This window comes from Gorilla gorilla, chromosome 3, assembly GCF_029281585.2.
Source record: "Gorilla gorilla gorilla isolate KB3781 chromosome 3, NHGRI_mGorGor1-v2.1_pri, whole genome shotgun sequence".
In the NCBI taxonomy this organism is placed as follows: Eukaryota; Metazoa; Chordata; class Mammalia; order Primates; family Hominidae; genus Gorilla; species Gorilla gorilla.
The window spans coordinates 125625618-125645588 of NC_073227.2; the positions used below are offsets into that span (position 1 = coordinate 125625618).

The 19971-nt window shown below is 35.1% G+C and overlaps 1 protein-coding gene across 2 annotated transcripts in view; it reads left to right on the top strand.

Moving 5' to 3' along the window:
* Positions 1-19971, top strand: part of TET2 (tet methylcytosine dioxygenase 2) — a 133399-nt gene that overhangs the window by 94535 nt on the left and 18893 nt on the right. For both annotated transcript variants that reach the window (XM_004040224.5, XM_055384668.2), the window contains 4 exons: positions 408-498; positions 1900-1993; positions 2636-2844; positions 18657-18807. In XM_004040224.5, coding sequence (XP_004040272.5) covers positions 408-498; positions 1900-1993; positions 2636-2844; positions 18657-18807 — 545 coding nt within the window. The remainder of the gene's footprint in view (positions 1-407; positions 499-1899; positions 1994-2635; positions 2845-18656; positions 18808-19971) is intronic.

A 19971-nucleotide genomic window follows, 5' to 3' on the forward strand; every position in this document is an offset into this window, starting at 1 on the left:
ATTTTTAATCTTTTAAAATCCAAGTAACAGGTAGGCTTCCAGTTAGCTTTAAATGTTTTTTTTTTTCCAGCTCAAAAAATTGGATTGTAGTTGATACTACATATAATACATTCTAATTCCCTCACTGTATTCTTTGTTTAGTTTCATTTATTTGGTTTAAAATAATTTTTTATCCCATATCTGAAATGTAATATATTTTTATCCAACAACCAGCATGTACATATACTTAATTATGTGGCACATTTTCTAATAGATCAGTCCATCAATCTACTCATTTTAAAGAAAAAAAATTTTTAAAGTCACTTTTAGAGCCCTTAATGTGTAGTTGGGGGTTAAGCTTTGTGGATGTAGCCTTTATATTTAGTATAATTGAGGTCTAAAATAATAATCTTCTATTATCTCAACAGAGCAAATTATTGAAAAAGATGAAGGTCCTTTTTATACCCATCTAGGAGCAGGTCCTAATGTGGCAGCTATTAGAGAAATCATGGAAGAAAGGTAATTAACGCAAAGGCACAGGGCAGATTAACGTTTATCCTTTTGTATATGTCAGAATTTTTCCAGCCTTCACACACAAAGCAGTAAACAATTGTAAATTGAGTAATTATTAGTAGGCTTAGCTATTCTAGGGTTGCCAACACTACACACTGTGCTATTCACCAGAGAGTCACAATATTTGACAGGACTAATAGTCTGCTAGCTGGCACAGGCTGCCCACTTTGCGATGGATGCCAGAAAACCCAGGCATGAACAGGAATCGGCCAGCCAGCCTGCCAGCCACAAGGTACTGGCACAGGCTCCAACGAGAGGTCCCACTCTGGCTTTCCCACCTGATAATAAAGTGTCAAAGCAGAAAGACTGGTAAAGTGTGGTATAAGAAAAGAACCACTGAATTAAATTCACCTAGTGTTGCAAATGAGTACTTATCTCTAAGTTTTCTTTTACCATAAAAAGAGAGCAAGTGTGATATGTTGAATAGAAAGAGAAACTTACTATTTACAGCTGCCTTTTTTTTTTTTTCGCTATCAATCACAGGTATACAAGTACTTGCCTTTACTCCTGCATGTAGAAGACTCTTATGAGCAAGATAATGCAGAGAGGGCCTTTCATATAAATTTATACAGCTCTGAGCTGTTCTTCTTCTAGGGTGCCTTTTCATTAAGAGGTAGGCAGTATTATTATTAAAGTACTTAGGATACATTGGGGCAGCTAGGACATATTCAGTATCATTCTTGCTCCATTTCCAAATTATTCATTTCTAAATTAGCATGTAGAAGTTCACTAAATAATCATCTAGTGGCCTGGCATAAATAGTGAATTTCCCTAAGTGCCTTTTTTTTTGTTTTTTTTGTTTTGTTTTTTAAACAAGCAGTAGGTGGTGCTTTGGTCATAAGGGAAGATATAGTCTATTTCTAGGACTATTCCATATTTTCAATGTGGCTGGATACTAATTATTTGCCAGCCTCCTTTTCTAAATTGTGAGACATTCTTGGAGGAACAGTTCTAACTAAAATCTATTATGACTCCCCAAGTTTTAAAATAGCTAAATTTAGTAAGGGAGAAAATAGTTTATGTTTTAGAAGACTGAACTTAGCAAACTAACCTGAATTTTGTGCTTTGTGAAATTTTATATCGAAATGAGCTTTCCCATTTTCACCCACATGTAATTTACAAAATAGTTCATTACAATTATCTGTACATTTTTATATTGAGGAAAAACAAGGCTTAAAAACCATTATCCAGTTTGCTTGGCGTAGACCTGTTTAAAAAATAATAAACCATTCATTTCTCAGGATGTGGTCATAGAATAAAGTTATGCTCAAATGTTCAAATATTTTGATTGCCTCTTGAATTCATTTGCTAATTGTATGTGTGTGTGTTTCTGTGGGTTTCTTTAAGGTTTGGACAGAAGGGTAAAGCTATTAGGATTGAAAGAGTCATCTATACTGGTAAAGAAGGCAAAAGTTCTCAGGGATGTCCTATTGCTAAGTGGGTAAGTGTGACTTGATAAAGCCTTTGGTCTTAAATCTTGGACATTTTGATTTGTAAATCTGACCCTGAGAATTGGGTTACCCAGATCAAAGACTCATGCCAGTTAAAAAGAACATTACCTGTATCTTTTATCATGTGTTATCTCTTAAGAAGAGGCAGATTAGTTCTAAAATCAACAAACTGTATTTAATTGAAATAATTTAGTGATGAGGAAGAGGTCCATTCTAGTGCCTGCTAAATGTATAATCCTTCTTAGAATGTGAAGTGGTCCTTAAACTTTTAAATACCTTCAGTTAATCTTTATATTGTCATTTATGAAAACCTTGAACTAAGACTTCTGTATCTTTCATCTAGCTCTGGTTTTAATGCAGGTAGCATTTAATTGTCCCCACTGTACTGGGTATAGTCTGCTAAACATTAAGGAGTAGTTTTGCATCTCTCCTTGTTCTGATACTAGGGTCAAAGCCCACTTTTTATAGATGGGCAGCAAAAGGCAAATTGGACATGCTGATAAATGTTGCCCTAATTATGATCTAAACATGATAAAATATACATACATAAGTGCCCTTATCTACTGCAAGTGACCCTTGTTTTGTTTTGGTTGGGGTGGGGGGTGTTTGGGATGGAATGGTGATCCACGCAGGTGGTTCGCAGAAGCAGCAGTGAAGAGAAGCTACTGTGTTTGGTGCGGGAGCGAGCTGGCCACACCTGTGAGGCTGCAGTGATTGTGATTCTCATCCTGGTGTGGGAAGGAATCCCGCTGTCTCTGGCTGACAAACTCTACTCGGAGCTTACCGAGACGCTGAGGAAATACGGCACGCTCACCAATCGCCGGTGTGCCTTGAATGAAGAGTAAGTGAAGCCCAGGGCCTCTCCCCTCTTGCGGCCACTGATAGGAAAGCCCAATCTTTGGTTGGAAGGAAGAGAGTTCAGCGTGCACTTTTACTTTTATAAAATGGGCATCAAAATGCCTGTTTGGCAGTCATGCGATAAGAAGTTGTATTTGCTAATGTGAATAACTTGAGATGATTTCATTATCTGAATTGTACAGTTTAGCCATTAATTAGGAGCAGTCAGAGTGTCTGTAACCACATGGCCTCAGTTATACCATAAACTTGAAATTGTTTATGTGCTCACATGCTACAAGTGACAGCTCCTGTGTGCCTGGCCACTATATTAGTATATATTGACTCCACTTCCATGTTGCAGTATCTGAAACAGAAAGTAAGTCTAATGAGAAACTTTGGGATTCCGAGGTCAAATACCTTCCATATGTATGTAGCAAAAACAAAATACAAAGCCTAGAAGTTCTGTAGAAATAGAACTGATTTTTACTTTCATTCAAACTATTCATTATTTCCCCAATAGTAATCAAAACTGCTTCCACTTTTACTGCTGCTAAATGATCAGGAAATTACTGGATATGGATATATATTATTTTCCAGGAATATAAGAATTTAGAATAGAACTGCAAGAGTATGCACTTAAATATATTTAGTGCATCCAGTTGCTAATGTTTTGTTTTAAACACCATCCACTTTGCACGAAGTCTAAACCTTCACTTGGAAAAAGCTTCATTTTTAATATTCCTCTACTGTGCTGATAATCCTGTATAACACTAAAAGAATAGATGAATGTTCACGGGGCTACACAGAAATTTTTTTTTTTTTTTTTTTGAGGTGGAGTTTCACTCTTGTTGCCCAGGCTGGAGTGCAATGGCGCGATCTTGGTTCACCGCGACCTCCACCTCCCAGGTTCAAGAGATTCTCCTGCCTCAGCCTCCCTAGTAGCTGGAATTACAGGCATGTGCCACCACGCCTGGCTAATTTTGTATTTTTAGTAGAGACAGGGTTTCTCCATGTTGGTCAGGCTGGTCTCAAACTCCCGACCTCAGGTGATCCGCCCGCCTCGGCCTGCCAAAGTGCCTTACAGGCATGAGCCACCATGCCTGGCCAGAAATCTTACAAGTTATTTTGCTCACGATTGGTTTTAAAATGATTTTAATTTTGCACTATTTGCTTTAGTGTCTTTTTCTCTGCATCCACCAAACTATAGAATCATTTGCTGAGCTTATAAGAAATGCTCATATTGCTCATTGCAACAGCTAGCCAAATTTGTCCTTTGCTGTTTAAAACTCTAACTAGCATGGTTTTACTAAATTTATATTAACACAGTTTCTCTCTCTGGGTTGTGGGGAGACAAATCAACTATAAATAATCTCTTTAGAAAAGTTACTCTTTCTATATGAAAGGGTGACTTGACTTTCTATGATAATTATGATCCAAAAATTTTATGGTGTGTACCTGACCACTTTTACAAATGATTAATTGGAAGGTAGAAATTGCTGATTCATAACATGCAACTTATAAACTTATGATGGACTACTTTAAGCGTAAATTTTTTTTTTTTTTTAAGACAGAGTTTCACTCTGTCACCCAGGCTGGAGTGCAATGGTGCCATCTTGGCTCACTGCAACCTCCATCTCCCGGGTTCAAGCAATTCTCCTGCCTCAGCCTCCTGAGTAGCTGGGATTACAGGCATGCACTACCACACCCAGCTAATTTTGTATTTTTAGTAGAGACAGGGTTTCTCCATGTTGATCAGGCTGGTCTGGAACTCCTGACCTCAGGTGATCCGCCCGCCTCGGCCTCCCAGAGTGCTGGGATTACAGGCATGAGCCATCGTGCCCAGCCTGAAATATTTTTTTAATCTACCCTGACTCCTCTTGCTCTTTAAAAATTTTTAAAAATGTATGTAGGTGCCTTTAATTAGAAAAAAAAATTAAAAATTAAGGCAACTTGGGCTCATATTGGTGATAGCATTTCTTTCAAGAACTCAGTAATACTGCATTGTCTTTAAAGCATAATATCTCTTAGACTTGACGGTTTGAAATTCTAAATCACTGAAGAACCTCTTGTGAAAATGATAGTTTTAAAATTTCTTTTCAAAAATAGTCCTATTGCAAAATGTTTGAATTTCTTGAAGTTTCCTGGAAACTATATTTCATTCATTGTAATGAATTTAATTTTCATTAACATAGATCTCTAATATTTTTCTCAGCTCACCACAACCTCCACCTCCCGGGTTCAAGTGATTCTCATGCCACAGCCTCCCGAGTAGCTAGAATTACAGGCACCCACCACCATGCCCGGCTCATTTTTGTATTTTTAGTAGAGACAGGGTTTCACCATGTTGGCCAGATTGATCTCGAACTCCTGGCTTCAGGTAACCCACCCACCCTGGCCTCCCAAAGTGCTGGGATTACAGGTGTGGGCCACCATGCCCAGCCAGCTTTTCCATAATTCTTATAAATGCCAATGCCTGAAATGGAATCTGACATATAAAAAAATTACATGAAGAACTTTTATTATTTTGCATTTGAAAACCATGAAAAATAGTTGGACCAGAGTCTCAGAAAGTTTGTAGTTTGTTAGTTTAACTGCTGTAAATGTCAGGCAGATACAAAACTATTAAAAGACATGCTTCAAATATGAAGACAATTTAAAAGCACAGCTGTGCACTTTTGCTTTTTGTCTAGTTTCAAGGTAAAGATGAATAATCATTTAGATAATGCTTAAGCTATGCTTATGCATACTTAGAGCAATTCTCCAAAATAAAAAATTTTAATACTTAAATACATGATTAAAATAGACACGTATCCAATGTCAATACAGACTTTACTCAGAAATAGCTTTTGAAGTTTCTTCTACCCCATAAATAGATTTTATTTTATGGCTGGCAGAAATGAAAATTACAACTTTTTGCCAAGAACAGAGAATAGAATAATCTCAAATTGGGGCTGCGGACTCAGTTTTATGTTCAAAGCTGTGTGAACCTCATCACTGAGTTCTTACAAATCCCTGTGTCCACATGCTCCAAACCACCCACTGTGAGTTCAGAAAAGAACTCTGAGTGTATCTTTCAGTGGGAAAGTAAAAACTGATTTTTACATTTCCTTTGAGCCAAACCAGCTGTTTCTTCTTTAAAGATTTCCCTTTGAGATTTCCATTTTATGACTAAGTCTAACCAGTATTTTTTTGGCAAGTAAGAGTTGTGGGAGTGTATCTGTCATCATAAGGAAATCAAAGCCAGAAATGCCTTCTGCCATGGTGGGTGATGTTAAACATTTCAAGGAACTTTATATTATAAAAATTGTCAAACATAAAAGGAAAAGTGCAATATAATGAATTCCATGGACCCATCACACAGCATCAATATTTATCAACATTTTATCAATATTTTTTCATATATTTTTCCCACATCCACTCCCACTAGTGTTTGAAAGCAGAAGACAGATAACTTACCATCTTACCTGTTAACATTTCAGGATGTATTTCTAACAGGTAAAGACTTTATCATTTAATATTTAGACTGTGTTTGTTCAAATTATCTGATTAGATTCTATTTCAGAAAACACACATAAACAAAAATGATAATGAGAAAAAGAAAGCCCTTCCACGTGATTGACACTTCTGAGTAGTGTGATCCCAGTTCATGTCCATTGTCTGGGATAGCTATTAAATAAAACTTCCTCTCATAAAATTCTCTCCATTTAGAAGATAAATTCTATGATTCACAAGCCTCTTTTTATTTATAATAGCCCTTCCCCTTTTTTTTATGAATTTGTTTTTTAAAGAAACTGTGATTTTCTCTGTAAAATTCCCCACATTCTGGATTTGGCCGATTTCATCTTGGTTCTTTTGTTTAACCTATTCCTCTATCCCCAGTATCTTCTGTGGACTGGTAGTTTGACTGGTTCTTTTTCTTTTCTTTTCTTTTTCTTTTTTTTTTTTTTTTGAGACAGGCTCTTGCTCTGTCGCTTAGGCCGGAGTGCAGTGGCCCAATCTCAGCTCACTGCAGTCTCCACCTCCCAGGTTCAAGCTCTTCTCGTGCCTCAGCCTCCTGAGTAGCTGGGACTGCAAGCATGCGCCACCTCACCCTAATTTTTGTACTTTTAGTAGAGACGGGGTTTCGCCATGTTGGCCAGGCTGGTCTGGAACTCCTGGCCTCAAGTGATCCGCCCACCTTGGCCTCCCAAAGTGCTAGGATTACAGGCATGAGCTACCATGCCCAGCTGATTTTTAAGTAATATAAGTATGTGTGCATGTATAGTATACATTGGCAAAAACACTTCGTAAGTAGTGCTAAAATCATCTTATTTATATACATCAGGAGACACATAATGTCTGTTTGTTTCCCGTTTTAGTGATGTTAAGAGTGTTTAGCATGTTTAGTTGTCAGCCTGATCCATCATTATGTTCCTCATCAAACTTTCATCAGATAGTTTCACATCAATTGATGATCATTGCCTGTTTCTATTATTTTGTTTTCAAGTTGACAGTTTTCTCTCACTTGATGTTGTGTAAATTTAGTTATATAAAGTTAAATTATTTTGCTATTTTTTCTATGCTGTATACATTTGAATAACTGACCTAATTTTTACTTTAAAAATATTTTACAATTAGAAGTCCAAATAGTAAATCAAAGGTTAAGAATTTTTGCAGAAATCTGTTATATAGATGACATTTTAATATTTGCCCTTTGTATCATTTACCATGAGCCAAATTTCAAGTCATATTAAAATGACTGTCATGTGCTAATTCTAACAATATTTGAAAGACCCCTATCAAAATAAAAATACCTTTTAGTAGCCATTTTATTAGAAAATCAACTTTAAGTTATCCCCCCCATGTTTTTTTCTAATTGAGATATAATTCACATACCATAAAATTTACCCTTTTAAAGTATACAATTCAGTTGTTTCAGTACATTCACAAAGCTATGCAAATGTCACCTCTACCTAGTTTCAGAACGTTTTCATCATTCCCAGAAGGAAACCCTGTATTTATTAGGCAGTCACTTCCCCTTCTTCCCTTCTTCCTTCCTCTAAGTGGCAACCACCAATAAACATTCAGTTTCTCTGGATTTACCTATTCTGGTCATTTTGTATTAGTGAAATCATGTATTTGGCCTTTCTGTCTGGCTTCTTTCATGTACCTCAATGTTTTCAAGTCTCATTCATTTTATTAAAAAAAAAAAAGTACCTTTTTTCTTTTTTTTTTTTTTTTGTCCATGTATAACTATTCATGCCACATTTTTTGAGACAGAGTCTCGCTCTGTTGCCCAGGCTAGGGTGCAATGGTGCAACCTCAGCTCACTGCAACCTCTGTCTCCCAGGTTCAAGCGATTCTCATGCCTCAGCCCCCAAGTAGTTGGGATTACAGTTGTGCACCACCACACCCAGCTAATTTTTGTATTTTTAGTAGAGACAGGGTTTCACCATGTTGGCTAGGCTGGTCTCAAACTCAGCCTCAAGTGATCCTTCTACCTTAGCCTCCTAAAGTGCTGGGATTACAAGCATGAGCCACTGTGCCCAGCCACATTTTCTTTTTCCATTTATTAGTTAATTGACATTTGGATCGTTTCTACTTTTTGACTATTATAAATTATGCTGCAATGAACATTGGTGTACAAGTTTTTGTGTGAACATGTTCTCAGTTATCTTGGGATATACACCTAGGAGTGACATTGTTAGTAATATGGTAACTTTATGTTTAACTTTTTGAAGAACTGCCAAACTGTTTTCCAAAGTAGCTGCATCCTTTTACATTTCTGCCAACAATGTATGAAGGTTCCAGTGTCTCCACATCCTCAAGAAAATGTTATTGTCTTTTTAATTGTAACCATCCAAGTGGGTATGAAGTTTATCTCGTGATTTTGATTTGCATTTTCCTAATGGCTGATATTGGGCATCTTTTCACGTGTGTATTGACCATGTATTTTTTTGAGAAAAGTCTACTTATATGTTTTTAATTGTATTATTTTTAGAGTTGTAAGAATATGTTATGTTGATACTTGAACTTTGTCAAATGCCTGGTTTGCAGATATTTTCTCCTATCCCACAGGTTGTCGCTTCACTTTGATAATGTCCTTAAAGTACAAAAGTTTTAAATTGATTTTGATGAAACTCAATTTCTTTTTAATTGGCAGCTTGTGCATTTGGGGTCATATTTAAGAAATCATTGCCTCATTCAAGATCTGAAAGATTTACACTTATGCTTTCTTCTCAGAGTATTATAACTTTAGTTCTTACATTTAGATTTTTAATTAATGTTGAGTTAATTTGATGGTGAGAGATAAGAATCCAACTTCATTCCTTTGCAAGTAGCTGTCCAGTTTTCTCAGCACCATTTGTTGAAGAGACTGTTTTTTTCAATTAACTGACCAAGATATATGGGTTTATTTCTGGACTCTTAATTCTGTTAATCTGCATGACTTTTCTTATGCCAGTACCACACTGTGCTGATTCCTGTAGTTTTGTAGTAAATTTTGAAATCAAGACAGGTAAGTCTTCCAACTTTATACTTTTGCCTACCATGTTTCTTGGGTTTCCATATGCATTTTAAGATCAGCTTCTCCGTTTCCTTTCCGGATTTTTTTTTTTTTTTTTTTTTTTTTTGGTATAGCTGGAGTCTTACTATATTACCCAAGCTGGTCTTGAACTCCTGGCTAAAGAGATCCTCCCACCTAGGCTTCCCAGAGTGCTGGGGTTATAGGCATGAGCCACCACATCCAACCCCCTTCTGGGACTTTGACTGGGGTTCTGTTGAATCTGTTGGTCAATTTGGAGAGTATTGATATCTTAACATTAAAGCTTCCAATTTATGAACACAAGCTATTTTTCCATTTATTCTTAAATTTCTTTCAGTAATGTTTTGGATGAAACATGTACAAAGTCCTGCACTTTTTATTTTTTTTTAAGACAGAGTCTTGCTCTGCTGCCCAGTCCAGAGTGCAGTGCTGCCATCTCAGCTCACTGCAACCTCCACCTCCAGGTTCAAGTGATTCTCCTGCCTCAGCTGGAACTACAGGTGTGCGCCACCATGCCTGGCTAATTGTTTTGTGTTTTTGGTGGAGACAGGGTTTCACCATGTTGGCCAGGCTGGTCTCAAACACCTGGCCTCAAGTGATCTGACTGCCTTGGCCTCCCAAAGTACTGGTATTACAGGCATGAGCCACCACGCCTGGCCTGTACTTCTGTTAAAATTTTTTCTATGTATTTTTTTAATCCTATTGCAAAATCAAATTTTTTGTTGATAATATATGGTCATAAATTTCACTTTTATATATTGGTCTTATATCCTACCAACTTGCTGAACTAGCTTATTAGCACTAACTTTTTTTGGTAGATTCCTTAGGATTTGCTACATACAAGATTATGTCATCTACAAGTAGAGATAGTTTTGTTTCTTCACTTCCAATCTGGGTGGCTTTATGTTTTTTTCTTGCCTGATTACCCAGTTAGAACTTCCAGAAAATGTCAGGTACAATTAACAACTGCAAACATCCTTGTCTTATTCATTTTAGAAAGAAATTTTTAGTTTTCCACCATTAAGTATGATACTAGTTGTAGGTTTTGTTTAAAAAAAGACTGTGTCAAGTTCAGAAGTTCCCTTCTGTTGCTAGTTTGTTGAATAATTTTATCACGAAAGGGTGTTGAACTTTTCTCAAATGCTGTGGCTACATCTAATGAAATGATCATGCGTTCTTCTCCTTTATTCTGTTAATATGGTATATTATATTGATTCATTTTTATACATTAGATAAACATTATATTTCTGGAATAAACCCCACTTGGCCTCAGTGTGTATTACTTTTTATATATTGCTGGAGTCTGTTTGCAAGTATTTCATTGAGGACTTTTGCATCTCTGTCGATAAGGTATACTGATCTTTAGTTCTCTTGTGATATCTTTGGTTTTGGTGTCAGAGTAATTCTGAGTTCACAAAATGCATTGGGAAATGTTCTCTTCTCTATCTTTTGGAAGAGTTTACAAAGGATTGATTTAACTCTTTTTTAAATGTTTGAGGAAATTCTCTACCCCGGGCTTTCCTTTGTGGGAATTTTTAAACATTTTTAAAATAGATTATTTTTAAAGCAATTTTAGGGTAAAAGCAACATTGAATGAAAGGCACAGAGCTTCCTTAAGTACATGCTGCCCCTGTATGTGCATAGCCTCCCTCATTATCAACATCCTTTACCAGAATGGTACATTTGTTGCAATCAATGAACCTGCATTGACAATTGTCACTGAAAGTTCATAGTTTAGAGTTCACCTTTGGTGTTATGTATTCTGTGAGTTTGGATCCATGTTTAATGATACTCATTCACCATTACAGTATCATTCAGAGTAATTTCACTGCCTTAAAAGTCCTCTGTACCCTACCTATTTTTCTCTTCTACCCCACTAACCCTTACAACCAATGATCTTTTTATCTCCATAATTTTGCCTATTCCAGAATGTCATATAGTTGGAATGATACAGTATATGTAGCCTTTTCAGACTGGTTTTTGTCACTTAGTAATAAGCTTTTAAATTTTCCACCATGTCATGATCGTTCATTTCTTTTCAGCATTGAATAATATTCCATTGTCTGGTTTATCACAGTTGATTTATCCATTCACATAGTGAAAGACATCTTAGTTGCTTCCAAGTTTTGACAATTATGAATAAAGCTGTTATAAAAGTATGTAGGTTTTTGTGTGGACAAAAGTTTTCAGCTCCTTTGAGTAAATAACACAGAGCACAGTAGCTTGATTGACAGTAAGAGTAAGAAATATTTTTTCTCAGTCTGTATCTTATTTTTTCATTCACTTGACAGTGCCATTTGCAGAACAGAAAGTTTTAATTTTAATGAAGTCTAGGTTATCAGTTAATTCATGAATAATGTTTTTGGTATTGTATCTAAAAAGTCAACACCAAACCCAAGGTCATCTATATGTTCTGTGTTATCTTCCAGAAATTTTATAGTTTTGCATTTTACATTTAGGGCTGTGACCCATTTTGCATTAATTTTGCAAAAGCCATAAAGACTATGTATAGATTCACTTGTTTGCATGTGGAGTTGTCCAGTTGTTCCCGTACCATTTCTTAAAGACTATCTTTGCTTTATTGTATTACCTTTGCTACTTTGTCAAAGATCAGTTGATTATAATTAAGTGGTCTGTTTCTGGACTCTTTATTCTGTTCCATTGATATATTTGTCTAGACTTTCACCAATGCCACACTATCTTGTTAACTTAGGCTTTAGAGTAAGTCTTGCAGTCATGTAGTGTCAGTCCTCTGACAATGTTTTTCTCCTTCAGTATTGAGTTGGCTATTCTTTTGCCTATTACTAAGTAAAAAAAGCAGTCTGAAAAGGCTATATATACGGTCATTTATTGGTCTTTTGCCTCTTGATATAAACTTTAAAATTAGTTTGTCAGTATCCTTAAAATCTTGCAGGAATTTTGATAGATTGCACTGCATTTCTAGATTGAGTTAGAAATACTGCCATCTTGACAATACACATCTTCCTATCCATGAACATGGAACATCTCTTTCTTTGATATCCTTCATGAGAATTTTGCATTTTCCCCATATAGACCATGTACATATTAGATTTATACATAAATATTTCATTTGGGGGGTGCTAATGATAATGTATTTTTATCTCAGATTCTGCTTGTACATTGCTGGTATGCAGAAAATTGATCAACTTTTGTATATTAAACTTGTTTCCTGCAACCATGTTATATAATCACTTTAGATCCAGCTTTTTTTTTGGTCATTCTTTCGTATTTTCTAGGTGATTGTGTCATCTAGCAAAGACAACTTCTTTCTAATCTGTATACCTTTTATTTTCTTGTCTTAATGTATTAGCTAGCATTTCCAGTATGATGTTGAAAGGCATTGGTGAGAGGCAACATACTTGCCTTGTTCCTGATCTCAGCAGGAAATCTTCAATTTTATGTTAGCTGTATGGTTTTGTAGATATTCTTTATCTACATTAAATATGTTAGCTGTATCGTTTTGTAGATATTCTTTATCAGGTTCAGGTAGTTCCCCTCTTTTCCTACTTTACTGAGAGGCTTTTGAAAATCATGAATAAGTGTTGGATTTTGTAAATACTTTTTTTCCACCTATTGATATTACCATATGATTTTTCTTTAGCTTATTAACGAAATGGATTACATTAATTGATTTTCAAATTTTGAACTAGGCTGGCATACCTGGAGCAAATCCCACATGGTTGTGATACATTATTTATGAATGCATTCATGGTCATGGTTGCTATTAGTCTGTAGTTATCTTTTATTGTAAAGACTTTGGTGTTGGTATTAAGGTAATGCTGCCCTCATAGAATAAGTTATGAAGTATTTTCTCTGCTTCTGTCTTAATTGAGATTGTAGAGAATTGATATAATTTCTTCCTTAAAACTTTGGTAGAAATCAGAATGAACCATCTGGGTCTGGTACTTTGTTTTGAAAAGTTATTGCTGATTCAATTTCTTTCATAGATACAGGCCTATTTAGATTATTATTTTGCATAAATATTGGTAGTTGTGTCCTTCAAGGAATTGGTCCATTTCACCTTGATTATTAAATATGTGGGCACATTTGTTAATAATATTTCTTTATTATCCTTTGTTTTTGAGACAGGGTCTCACTCTGGTTGCCCAGGCTGGAGTGCAGTAGCATGATCTCAGCTCACTGCAGCCTTGACTTCCTGGGCTCAAGTGATTTACCCACCTCAGCCTCCCAAGTAGCTCGGACTACAGGCACATGCCACCATGCCTGGTTTTTATTATTATTAGAGATGGAGTTTTCCTATGTTGCCCAGTGTGGTCTTGAACTCCTGGAGTCAAGCAATCTGCCTGCCTCAGCCTCCAAAGAGTGATGGGATTACAGGCATGAGCCATCACACCTAGCCTGATGGCAGAACTTTTCAAGAAGAATAGAATGGTATATGGCATTTTCAAAAATTGTTTTCCCCTCCTCCTATGGAAGCATGAAGGGATTTTTCTCTAGTATTCATTGTGAGAACCTCATCTGGCTCCTGAATGTAGAAAACTCACAAAACTGTGAGGAACCTATTATGACTGGATGCCTTTGGAGTTGTTCACACTGAACCTCCAGCAATTCATCAATTATAGTTCAGATTTTCCTATCCCAACACTGGTTCCTACAGAGGTTTCTGCTCCAGTAAGCTGTAATTCTTTTTATCCATCTGTTTCCTTGGTTTTGAGGGCAGTGATTTTCCCTGTGACCTCATTTCTCTGACAGATCTAAGTAGTGTTGATTACATCTTTTAACCTGTTGTAAGTATATTCAGATTTTCTATTTCTTCTTCAGTCAATTTTAGTAGTTTGTGTTTTTCTAGAAGTTTGTTCTCTAGCTCTGCTTTAGCTCCATCCAATAAAATATGAGTATGTTGAGTTTTCATTTACAACAAGGTATTTTCTAATTTCTATCATGTTTTTTTGATTGCTGACTATATAGGAGTATATTTTTACCTATTACCCAAATTTGCTTGTTATTCATGTATAATTTTATCAGAAAACACACTTTGCACAATTTTTGCAGTGTTGCATTTATTTAGACTTGTTTTATAACTTGACATACAGTCCATCCTGGAGAATGCTTCATGTGTGCTTGAGAAGAATGTGTATATTCGGCTGTTGGTGGGTGGCATGTTTTATAGATGTCTGTTAGACCTAGTTGGTTTATAGTGTTTTTTACAACTTCTGTTTTCTTTTTAATCTTCTATCTACTTTTAGCCATTATTGAAAGTGGATTAGTAAATTATCTATTTATTCCTTTAATTCTGCCATTTTTTGCTTCATGTATTTTGGTGCTCTGTTGCTGATTACATATATGTTGACATTTGTTACATCATTTTAATGGCTTGAACTTTTTATTATAAAATGTGTATATCTTGTAGATATCGTATAGTTAAAACTTTTTAAAAATTGATATTGCTAGTCTTTGCCTTTTAATTTTTCAATTTATATACATTTAACATAATTATTGATAAGGTAGGATTTGTCTGCCATTTTGTCTGTATCTTGTCTTTTTTTGTGTTCAATAGATATTTTCTAGTGTACTGTTTTAATTCCCTTGTCTTTTACTAAATTTTTTGATGTTATGTTCTTAATGGTTTCCCTGGGGATTGCAACTAACTTATAACAGCTAGTCTGAAGTAATACCAATTTCACTACAATATAAGGAAACTTTGTTCCCATATAGCTACATTCCCTCTTTTTACTCTGTGCTATTATACAAATTACATTTTATTTATTTTATGCCCATTAACACAGATTACGTTTTTTCTTTTAAATCAGATTGATATTGTCATTTAAATCAAATATGAGAAAAATAGTTACAAACAAAAATACATATATGATTTCATATTTACCTATGTAATTATCTTTACTGGTGCTCTTTAAGTTCTTAGGTGTATTTGAGGTACTGTCTAGTGTCCTTTCCTTTCAGCCTGAAGTACACATTTAGTATTTTTTGTAGGACATGCCTGAAAACAATAAACTCTTATTTATCAGAGAATGTCCTAATTTATTATATAATACATTTCTGAAAGATAGTTTTGCAAAATACAGAATTCTTGGTTGGCAGTCTTTTTCTTGTGGTTCTATGTCATTCTACTGCCTTCTGGTCTTCGTTGTTTCTGATCAGAGATCAGCTATTAATCTTATTCGGAATCCTGCATACATGATAATCATACAGTTTTCATGATTTTGTTGTGTTGGCTTTCAGCAGTTTGGTTATGATGTTTATATGTATGCATATCTTTGGGTTTATGTTACATGGAGTTAGTTGAGCTTCTTGGACATGTAGATTGATGTTGTTCATCAAATTTGAGAAGTTTTCGGCCATTATTTTTCAAATATTCTTCCTATTCTTTATTCTTGATCCTCTACTTTGGGGACCTGCATTATGTCTATGTTGGTATGCTTTATGGTCTTCCACAGATCTCTGAGGTTCTGTTTATGTTTTCATTTTTCAGACTGAATAATCTCAATTGACTTATCTTCAAGTCCCTTTTTCCCCTCCTTTTCAACTCTGCTATTGAACCCCTCTAATTTTTACTGCAGTTATTACACTTTCAGCTTTAGAATTCTATTTAATAATATCTTTTTCTTGAGTTTATCTCATGTATTTAATAAAATGCTGTAGTCTTTAGTTATTTAAATACAGTTTTCTTTCATTATTTGGGCATACATGAAATAGCTGACTTAAAGTCTTTGTCCAGTGGCCTAACATCTGGACTTTTTCAGGAATAGCCTCTATTGACTGCTTTATAGGGGCCATACTTTGTTTCTGTTTCTCTTAATTGTTTAGACATTTTAAACTAATGTAATGGCTGAGAGCAGTGGCTCGTGCCTGTAATCCCAGCACGTTGAGAGGCCAAAGCAGGAGCATCACTTAAGCCCAGGAGTTCAAGACTAGCCTGGGCAGCATAGTGAGACCCTGTCTCTACAAAAATAAAAATAAATAAAATAATATAATCTTGTAAATCTGAAAATCAGATTCTACCCCCTGCCCAGAATATGTTACTGTTTCTGGTGGTGGTTGTTTATTTCTTTTTCTTTTAACTACTCCTATAAAGTTTGTATTGTTTCTCATAGATAGCCATCGAAGTCTTTGCTTGGTTAACTTAGAGGTCAGCTAAGGATTAGACAGAATTCCTTAGGTGCCTGAGATCAATAAGTCAGTCTTTGACAAAGGGGTCTGTATGTGTGTTGGGGCATGCATTCAACACTCAGCCAGGCTATTTGCAGCTCCGGATTAGCCTTTATTCCCTGCTTGTGCAGAGTCTCAAGGTTAGACTGTGGTGAGAGTTTAGAGCTTTCTGAGGTCTTTTGTGGGCCCTACATCTGCATGTGGCTTTCTAAATTCCCAGGAATATATTTTCAAAGCCTCCTGTGGATCATCTCATTTCCCAGGTAATTTACTTTTACGCTTTTTTAGTTATCTTATGTTTTGCTCCAGTTATTAGCTACACCTGAGTCAGTGACAATATTCAACAGCTGCCTATGATTATTTGACAAATGCCTCTGTGGAAGAGGTGGTTCACACTAGGTGAACTCCAAGTTAGATAAAGTAAAGATAACCTTACTAGTGGGATCTTCCAGGAAACTACCAAATAGGTCAAATAATATAAGGTCTCTGTGAATGGGACTTTAGAGTATATCCAACCAATCTAGAGTATATCCAACCAATCTGGCCTCCTCTAGTGGCAGCCTGGCTGCTGCTTTTCATAATAAATGTGGGCCGTTTTGATTTGAAGGCTACCATAGAGCTGTGGGGAAAGTTAAAATACCACAGAGCTCACTGTTCTCACTGAAATCCTGTCTTTTTTTCCCTTGAATAAATTCTCCCTATATTGCTGCAAGCTTTTTGCTAATTTCCAGATCTGAAAAAGCTGATTCTGACAATATTTATCAGTACTTTTATTGCTTTTATGGAGGATAAAATTTTCAGAGATCCTTATTCTGCCATTTTTGCTGACATGTGTAAAGTGATCATTTCTAATTGTAAAATTCCCTTTGCATTTATTAGCTGGAATACTTTACAGGACTTTTCCTCATCAACCGTTAGTTACCATTTAATATAGTTTGTAAGAATGATAGAATAAATGCATGGCAAGAATCTTTACTTCTCAAATTTCAGAGATTTTGATGGGAAATTATATTTAGAGATCACAATCAGTGTCTAGATGTGCTCCCTCTATGGAGGTGTCATTACTTTTAGGCTTTTTTAATGGGCAAATACATGAAGTAATTATTTTTTAGAAAGAAAATCTGAGATTAACTCAAATCATTAATTCATACTGTTTTTTCCTATTCATAGTTGACAGAATATTATTGTCTTTTGTTCTGCTTCTCTTGTACACTGAAATTCTTGGTTTTTGATATTAACATTTATTTATATCACAATATACATACATTAATTTAAAAATAATTTACAGTGCTACCTGTTTTTTCTTGTAAGTTGTTTTATCTCTCTTTGCTTACTTGTATGTTTGTTTATTGTCATTAGGATATATCAAACTAGGGCTATAAAGCTGTAATACTATATTTTAGCCAGAAACTAGGAAGCACTCAAATGCCCATCAATGGTAGGATAATTCATTTGTCACATTTTTATAAGATGGAATATGGTATTCAATGAAAATGAATCAAGTACACAACTACATGCAGTGATTTGGATGGATATCCCAAACATAATGGAAAAAGCAGACACAAATAAGCTTATATTATATAATTCCATATACCTATGTATATATCAAGTATAAAAGTAGGCAAAACAAGCCACTGATGGTGGCACACACCTATAGTTCCAGCTATATGGGAGGCTGAGGCGGGAAGATCACTTGAGCCCAGAAGTTCAGGTTCAACCTGAGCAACATAGCAAGACCCCATCTGTAAAAAAGAAAGCATTATTAACATAAAAATAGGCAGAACTACTATATTCTTAGAGAAGTTACTGTTAGGGAGACAGACAGTGAGTGACTGAAAGGCAAAATGAGGGGAAATTCCAGAGGATAGTAAATATTTTGTTTCTTAGTGTGGGTTCTACTTAACTGGGTATTTTCCATTTGTAAACTGTAAAATTATGTGCACTTTTCTGTATGTGTATTACACTGCAATAAAATTGTTTTAAAGTCAATTGAAATAGTTCTGTGCGTGGTTATGCCACAGCTTAATACAGAGTTAGATTAGACTTCTTTTCAAACTCATTTTGCATATAGACACCTAGAATATCAGCTGCACAGCCTATATAATGCTATCCATAGCAATGAATTTGGTCTTTTGATTTTTCAGGAGAACTTGCGCCTGTCAGGGGCTGGATCCAGAAACCTGTGGTGCCTCCTTCTCTTTTGGTTGTTCATGGAGCATGTACTACAATGGATGTAAGTTTGCCAGAAGCAAGATCCCAAGGAAGTTTAAGCTGCTTGGGGATGACCCAAAAGAGGTTTGTTTACTTCCTGATGTATAATCACTTTATTTTTCATAGAGAATTCATTGGCATAGATGAAGTGAACAATATGACATATCTTGGTAAGCTCTTATTAAAGTTTTTCCCAAACTGTAGATACACACTATTTTTTAAGTTGGCATAATAATCATATTATGCCAAAATAATAGATAAAATTTGAGCAACAAAAACTTCCTCTTTGGTCTTTTATGTTAATTCCAAAGTTTTAAAGGGGTGTCACTTCATTGTTAAAACTAAATGAGAATTGGTGATGTTTTTCATATTTTGACTCTGAATTATGGAAGTTACATAAGTACTACATTCAGAAAAGACCATTTTTAGTCACATTTATGTGCAATGAGATTCAAATAATTTAAAGTCACTGTAATGAATGCATTTAAGTAACTAAAACATTTAGATTTTAGTATAACTCTGTAATGGAAATAAATGGACACTAATTTCTCACTGAAGTCATTGGTTTTTGTCTTATCTCTAGAATACATATTTCTTAAAATATAATTTGCAAATTGATAAATTTAACAACTTTTGGGTGGCATGTAGTCTAGAGTATAGATACTTCTTGACTTATGAGGAGACTACATTCCTATAAATCCGTTGTAAAATGAAAATCCATTTAATACCCCCAATAAACCCATCCTAAAGTAAAAAAAAAAAACCAAGCCATTATAGGTCAGGGACTGTCTCCGTACTAATTGAATGATTAGAAAACCTCAGTATATTTAGCATTTAGATATGACCACATTTTCAGTCATTCTATACACTTACAATTATCTTTTGAATTTCGAATACAATTAAAATATTTCCATACTATAGATATTATAACATTGATGAGTCCCTTTAAATGAAGAATTTGTTAACCTTATTAAGCTTTCACTTACTATTATAGTCACAGTTAATAAAGCAAGTGCAAAAACTCCTGAAATCACAATATAAGTTTTTTAAAGGATGTTTTCAATAATTAAACTTTACTTAAATGTGCGAGACATCATTTCATAAGACGAGAACATGAATATTAATAACTTAATGAAAAGTACTGATTTTGCATGCTGTCATTTTAGTTTTCTACAGATAACTTTTTTTTAACCACTGTTTTATCAAGTGATAAATGTTTATCACTTTCACGAGGTTTCATGTAAACCA